Source organism: Alligator sinensis, unplaced genomic scaffold (assembly GCF_000455745.1).
Source record: "Alligator sinensis unplaced genomic scaffold, ASM45574v1 scaffold35_1, whole genome shotgun sequence".
Taxonomy (NCBI): domain Eukaryota; kingdom Metazoa; phylum Chordata; order Crocodylia; family Alligatoridae; genus Alligator; species Alligator sinensis.
The window spans coordinates 850,918-858,845 of record NW_005842340.1 but is presented as its reverse complement, the minus strand read 5'-3'; the positions used below and the strand labels follow the sequence as shown (position 1 = coordinate 858,845).

The window sequence follows — 7,928 nt, the reverse complement described above, 5'->3', positions numbered from 1 at the left end:
GGAAAGAGAAGGGTAGTATGCCAAACGTACACCCTCTAAATATGGGGCACGACAGTAGGTGATACTCTACCTCTGCTGGGTTCTATGGGAATATTTTCATCCACTTCAGAGGCAGTTGGATTGTGCTGTTACTGAAACCATCACAGCTGCTAAGCACTGGCTTTTGCTATGCTGTTGTGTCTGAAATTGCTTTTGGGAATGAATGAGACTTCTGGGAATGATGTCATATTCCAGAAAGATTCAGTCATGGGGTTAAAAATAGCAGAGATTTTCAAAATATGCAACTTTACTTATTTTCATGAAGTGCCCTTTTGTGTTTCCAGAATCAATCTGAATAATCATAACACAATCATTTTCACTTACGATGCATAAAATATCCAATATCTCTTAAACCTTATAGCAACCTGAGTGGTAAGAAAGATAAGGATGTACAAGGAGCAGTTCTTTGTCCACAGAAATGCAGATAACTCTGGAGTGAAATAGAGAAGTCAAATAACAATGTAGAACTGAGAATTAAGAATACTTTAATGGAAACGACAGAGAAAATTTAAATGGGTAGGCAATAATAAGCAGCATTGGCATTTGTCCAGGACATGAGGGTTAACAACTCAACACTTACAGTAAGAACCCCAGAATCCTTAAGTGATCAGGACATTAGTTTTATGTCTGATTTAAAAGATGGCTCCCTCAACAGCATGAACCAGTCAGTATGATTTTCGTGAATGGAACATTGTTCTGAAATCCTTCTGGGGAAGTTCAGGTATAACTAAAATAGGACCAGAATCCAATTGACTTCAGTTTTGGGTTCAGATATACCAGACTATATTGCCACTGGCTTTTCTTTGGATGTTTGGCAATACTGCCATTTACACTTCCTGTAACACTAGAGTTTTTCTTGCAGATCTCTCAGTCACACTCTAATAATGCTGTTGATTTAACAAATCTAAAATATGAAAATCTTTTCTAACAGCAAATTGAAATATACACGTGAATCTTAACTGGTGTAAATGGCTTACCTCCATTCTAGTTAGCTGGGTTATACTGAGTCACACCAGCAAAAAGAATATGGCCCAATGATTTTGCATGGGATGTAAGTCAGCATTGATGTAAGGCCCCAAAACCATTTGATATCAGAGGTTTTATATAGTCTGAAGATTTTATTTTGAAAAATGTTGCCTGCAATGGAAGAAAAAAATCAAAGCTATTCTCAGAGTCAATCATGCTGAAAAAAAGCATTAGAAAATCTATCAGTGGAAAACCCAGCTTTGGGTTTTAGCTTGGTTCTAAAGCATTTCATTTGTCTCCTTATAGTGATGAACTGTCCCACGCATATGATATATAATCACTGCCAGAGAAGCTGCATAAAGCACTGTGAGAATGGTACCAATGTCAGAGTCTGCAAGGATTATCCTACAGAAGGCTGCTTCTGTCCAGATGGACAGGTGACCTTCAACAGCAATTGTGTGGATGAGGAAGTCTGCACACAGTGCAGTGAAGATGGAGCATACCATCAGGTAGCTGTCTGCTAACTGCTTAGCCCCTGAGCTCAATGAGTGTGTATTTTTTGCAAATGAAATGCGGTCGGATAAGTCTGCCCCTTTTTTCTTTCAGCCTGGGTCCTCATGGCTGGCTGACTGCCCCTGGCAGCTCCCCGAGTGTGAAATTGCCTAGGCTCAACATAAAATTCACAGCTGGGGCTGTAGGGACCAGGAAATGCATGACAAATTGTTGGACAGGAGGGGGCAAGGAGGGAAGGGGGAAGGGGGACGATGGCAGAAACTGCCATTTAACAAGTGTTCTGCGACTAGCTAGCTGGCTCTTATTGGTAAAAACCATTTTAAACATAAAACTGAAATCCCTGGGGTCCTTGTGCTGTGAGTGTCTTAGTTGAGAGTATGGCATGTTTCTGAAACTGTCTCACCAGTTAGTGATAAGACCCCCCAAAGCAACCCATTGCTGTGTCAAACCAAACCAGGGAACATTTCCTTGATTAAATCCATTGCTTCCATCCTACCAAATAGCTAATTTCCCCAAGGAAGCACAGGACTTTTCATAGCCTGAAAAGAAAAAGTCACTGGTACCACAAACATCTTGGGAAGCAGTGATAGCTGATGGTGCCTACTATGGTTTGCTTTTTTTTAGGTACATGTGAAATACCTAGCCTTGGCATACTCCCACCAGATTCCTTTCTAATTCCAGTAGCAGAGTTGACTTGTTTTCCCTATTTCTTTCTTTTTTTTGCTAATGCCTCCCACTTACTAGCTGAGCACCCTGTGATGGAGGGAGAGTCTGTGAAAAAGAAGTTAATGCAGCAGTACTCCCGACTTGGCAAATAAGCCAGATCCCTTAGGTCTATAACTCTGTAGAAGGGGGTCTAATGCGGACAGACATGCGGTGTTTTGACATGTCTGCTTCTGGTTTTGGATTAATCTTGAGGTTTGTATTTGGATCTTATGGTATTGACCAAACAATGTAACAGTCACGGTCTCCTACACAGTAGCTGCATCTGTGTAAGATGCTGACTGTGCAGTAGCCAGTGACTACTGCACAGTAGCATCACATGGTAGGAAGTGTGGTGCAACGCTCCTGTGCAGTAGTCACAAGCTACTGCACAGTCAGCATCACAAAACAGCCATTTGTAGGTGTGAGTGCACAGTAACTCCAGTTACTGTGCAGTCATTTAGTACTTCTACTTGTTTATACAAGTACTAAATGCCCGTGCAGTAACAGCTGCGCAGTCAGTGTCTCATGTAGACGTGGCCACTGTAGATGTTCTGTAAAGGACAGCAATCTGTGTAAGTGTGTGTTGGATGTTTAGGCAGATTTGCTATTTTTAGATGAAAAAGTAGGTTTGTTGTGCATGTGCATATATACAGGTTAATGTATATTAAACTGAGACCAACATTTCAGCAATAATGAAGGGAACAATTGATTAAAAAAAAAAAAAGGAGACAAGACCCATTATAGTTAAAACTTTTATGAAGATAATTTACCTTTTCAATTATTGTTTACATTAACTGACCTCATGACAATAACATACAGAGCAAACTTTAATCCCTCTCTGAGTGAATCAGAAATGATAAAATATATACATATTACACAGCTACAGTATACACAGGTATTACACAGCTATAGTGTCAATGAAAATTCATACTAAATGCAAATCTTCAGCAGAAATTCTAGTGATGTTAATAGGGATGTGCTTACATCTATAAAGGGCCATGTTTAATCTTGAGGTCGCTTAATATTAGTATGAACACCTTGCTGGCAACAAGTGCTTCTTATGTTTATGCACTGGTGCCACCTGCTGGCATTTTGGAAGTATAGCTATACAAATAAGTAGTAATCAGTCATTACCATTTTATGGTGTGGTAAGCACATATAAAGATTTTTTGTTAAGGAATTAATTTAAAATACTATCCATGTACAGTTTTTAAATTTTTAAAATTCTGACAATAACCAAGTGAAACAAGCTCAAAACCAATGCCAGATTTTTATGGTGTGTTGAGCACCTACATTTCCCATTAATTCAGTCAGTGTCATAGGTCCTATTGAAAAATTGGCTAGAAGATTTTTGTTGCTATTGTCTGTTTTTCTGTTTTAAATCTGGAGACTAAGTGACTACAGAAGTGACTGGTAGCAACAGGTTGCTTAACTTAATTGATCTTCCAATAAGGATAGAGCAGAATACATTTTGTTTCCATCTCTCTTTGGGTTGGTAGGTATTGATAAAAGTTAACTTTCACAGGAGGAAGGGCCTTGGTGCACATTAATTTTAGGTGGCTCCTGGAGTGCTTAACCCCTGGATTGTCCACACATTATCACTTGAAATTCATTTTAAGCACACTTTAGGGGGCTTAAAGTCATATCATTCCAGGGCAGGTTTATCTCTGATCCATGTTACCCAGCTCATGTTCCATTAATATGTGGCCACTACCCACAGATGAGTTGCTCATGTTGCAGTCCTCCAGCATCACAGGATGCAGTGTCCTCTCCCTCATCCTCCTGTTCTCTGTGGACAAACTTTCCACCTTCTGAACTCTACTGCCTGGGTGGGTAGGGATTCTGGCACCAAGTCAACTCCCCCTCTCCCTTTAAGTGTTAATGCTCCAAACTTGAGCTAGCATGAACACTGATCAACATTTGAACAGCTCAAAGTGTAATGTGTAACAAGACCTGAACAGTTGCTATCAGAAAATCTTTTGTGTATGATTTCTGAAAGCCAAGCACAATGTCTTTTGATCTCAAGGATTCCATTGATTTCCAGAAGAGATGTTTTGTTCAAGGCAGATTAAGGTATAAAAAATCTAGGTCCATGCTATCAGAATTTCAGTCTTTATTTGATGTAATAATTTCTAGGCCTGATGAAAAACAAGTTGGCTAAGTATAGGTAGTCAAAAAGCCTGAGGCTGAATTGATTCATTCCTTTTAGGTTAGTCTAAACTGCAGAGATTAAACTGAGAAACAACTGGTCTGACATTCACTTTTGATTCAGGAAATGCAGCAACATGCCTGCAGTGGCAGCAACAGGCCTGCAGTGGCTAAGGCCAGAAGCCAGGGGGCACTAGAGCATAGATTTCTGGCATGTAGCCAGAATGGGCTGTGTGTTCACATCCTCTTCCTGATGCCCCTAAGGTCTCTGGGATTTGCAGTCCAGAATTACAGCAGCAGGACTCTGTAGGGTGGTCATTACTTCCTCTTCCTGCTTCCAGGTGTCTCTGTGATTTGTAGTCCACAGTTACAGCCAGCAGTAAGTTTTTAGCAGGGCAGGGCAGCTCTGTACTTGGGGGAAGGGAAGTTTAACCCCTCACCCTGGCCGGGGTTTTCCTGGAGGAGGGATTCCCTGCCTCCTTCCCTCCTCCCCCTTGACTCTTCTCTGTTGTAACAGATGGCACAGCCCAGGGCTGGAAAATATACTGGGATTCTGGGGGACTGTGATTTAACTTGACCCAGGAAGAGGTCTGAGACAGAAGTTTCATAAACTGGCTTGATCCAAACCAGTTAACTCTGATATTACATTGAACCAGGTGTATCTTAAATCAGTTTCAGCCATTTTGAAACTGGTTTGTGTGCACTGAACATCTGTTCTGTTACAGGTTTAAACCAGTGATGATTTAGACTGATTTATGTGTGACTTCTGTCCCTAACCCTTGAAAACAAGTTTTGAGTATAACTGCTGCAGTGATGGTTACCTGCATTTTCAGGGGCCCTGAAACCATTATTCTAAATGGTATGACCTATTGTGTGCATTTTAGTGGGGTAGCAACTCTGAATCCTTCTAATTGGGGGACCTCACCAACACCATCCCAGCAGAGGGCTCTGTGTACCATGGGCTCTTCTAACCAATGCTCCAACCTCTATGCGCTACCACACAGAAGGGTCTTTGCTGTGTTGGTGGAGGGTTGAGTTCTCCCTGCTCTGGGATGATTTGAAGCCCACACAAAGGCAAAGTACAGAAATCCAGAAATAAAGGAGGCCTCTTTTTGTCCAAGGAGTGGCAGTGGAGGGTTCAGCTACCTGGCCATATAAAAGATCTTGTGTAAATGACTCTTTACTACCTATCCAAGCAAATTATACCAAGACAGGAACAAAGCTACAGTAGGCCTATGTATGTGTCTGCCTAACACCTCAGGTTGCTTTCATCTAGCACTGGTTTACAGAGAAGCTCATATTCAAGTGTTGAGGAAATGCCAGTCAGAACCCTGAGGATGAAAGTATTTGAGAGTGCAAAATTACATAATTTTCTGTTTTGTGTCTTGAACTGTTCAAATGCTTCTTGCTTTCCTGCCAGCAGACAGTGAAAAGATGCAAGAAAAATCTTGGTTCATTTCTTTTTTGTCCTGCCTGAATCTTTTGATAATCGTCAATGGCCTGGCAGCATGCTTTGAGACATGCGCACCCTGGAATAATGCTGTTTAACTTGCAACTAGTTAAAATTTATGCAAGTTTTTCTTCCTTTGAAAGGGTGTTCCTGCAGACTTATGACTGGCTAACCTTGCTTCCTTCATTTTATAGGTTGTTAAACATTTTGATTGGGTCTTGGTCTCCCTTCTCCCTCCTTTGTCTTCATTATCCTGATCACACTGCTAAACTCCTTAATTTAAGAGTATCCAAAAGGTCTATTTGGCCCTGGCTGTTTGAGCTCCAATATCATTTTCAGTATGTATAGCACCCACAGGGCCAAGTGGTTGTAAAACTAGACATTGCATTCCTCCTTGTGTTAATATGGGTTACAGCAGGATTATATCAACAAGCATCTGCCAAAGTTCACTCTGAACAGTATTCATTAACCTACTGCAAAGGTTTTTATTCAGAGTGTAATCTAATTGTACAATTTATATTTGATTATCCATAAGATATCTTTCTACCACCTACCTACCTGGGCACCTAAGTGTTAAATGTACAGTTCTTTACAACTGGTAATATCAGTGAAATCAAGGACCAACAAACCTGCTTTCCAGTTTTTGACTCTTTCCAAGGGCAGCCAGCAATGATGGATAATCATGCACTTTGCTACCAATTTGTCTATATATTTACAACATATAAGGTATTTGTTAAAGGAATTACAGCACTGGCTTTAGGATTGATTTAGTACTCATCCAGTGTCCAGTGCAGAGAGAATGCAGTTGCTAATGAGCTTATTTGAAACTTTCTAACTTTGAAATAGTCTTTCGTTTATTTCTAATCTACTGAAAAGCTTATAAACATTTGCAGTAAGCCACTGTATTTCTTATTCCTGGCACCTCCGGTCATGGCGTGTAGTTCCACCATTGCCCTGAGTGACAGGTAATAACTTGCAATTGCATTCATAAAGTACAGGTTTTTTGTGAGTCAAATGATAGCAGTTCCTTGCCCCATTGATGAACTCTAGGTATGTCTGCATGTTCATTAATGTGCCATAATCAGCACTACTATGCAGTAGTGCCAGCGCACGCTTTTTGTGACACTAATGTGTAGTAGACCAATTCTACTGTGCATTAGCATATTAGCATGGTTTTTGCCCACCACACTAATGTCCAGTAGAATTAGTCTACTGTGCCTTTAGGGTCTTGTGAAGATGCACCCTTTTTGCATATCTAGCTAAATCTGAATATACCAGACATTGCAACTCTTAGGATTCTTCTAATTGTCACAGAAAGCAAAGCAATCCCATATTTAGACTGTTGGTTTTCCAGAGCATCTTCGTTTCCTCCCCCATTTCCACCCAGGAGTTTGCATGTTAGAGATCAGAAGATTATGTTTGTTTCTAACAATCCTTTGTTTTTATGCAGCACATGGAAACATGGATTTCTTCCAATGAGCCTTGCAAGATCTGCATATGCCTTGATAACAGGAAGATAAACTGCACTGTACGACCTTGCCCTACTGCCCAATGTAAATTGCTTTTAAACCTAAATATGATTTTTTCCCACTTTGTCCTCTCCTGTTCTAACTGAAGTTTGGTTTGTTTGCTTCTCCCTCACTTTAGCTGTTGAATGTGGCCCCTGTGAAGTTACTAGACTGCGCCGGGATTCTGATCAGTGCTGCCCAGAGTATGAATGTGGTAGGTTTCTGGTCATCTGTGGACCCTTGTTACTTATGCTGCCTGACCTTCTTTACCAGATGTTTTTCAAATGTATATTTAAATCATGAATTAGGCTCTCTTTTTTGGAGCACCTGAGGGGTTGAATTGTCCCCTGTGTGAGGAGGGGAAAAAAAACATTGAGAACAAGAAAATCCATGCATTTCTCAGACTTTCCTCATGCTCACTCATTGTAAATGGGACGCACTTAGAAAGGTTGCACTGTTTTGTCCTTAAATTACTAAGTTGTGTCTAATTTTGCATGTGAAATATTTAGTTAGAGCTTTAATGCACTTAACCCAAATAAAAATTGTACCCTCCTCCACCCCCCACAAACATTTTAGAAACAAATTGCAACTTGCTGATC

General features: G+C 40.5%; 1 protein-coding gene across 2 annotated transcripts in view; it reads left to right on the top strand.

Moving 5' to 3' along the window:
- Nucleotides 1-7,928, top strand: part of VWF (von Willebrand factor) — a 204,098-nt gene that overhangs the window by 153,878 nt on the left and 42,292 nt on the right. For both annotated transcript variants that reach the window (XM_006028763.3, XM_006028762.3), the window contains exons 38-40: nucleotides 1,312-1,514; nucleotides 7,272-7,374; nucleotides 7,469-7,543. In XM_006028763.3, the coding sequence (XP_006028825.1) occupies nucleotides 1,312-1,514; nucleotides 7,272-7,374; nucleotides 7,469-7,543 (381 nt within the window). The remainder of the gene's footprint in view (nucleotides 1-1,311; nucleotides 1,515-7,271; nucleotides 7,375-7,468; nucleotides 7,544-7,928) is intronic.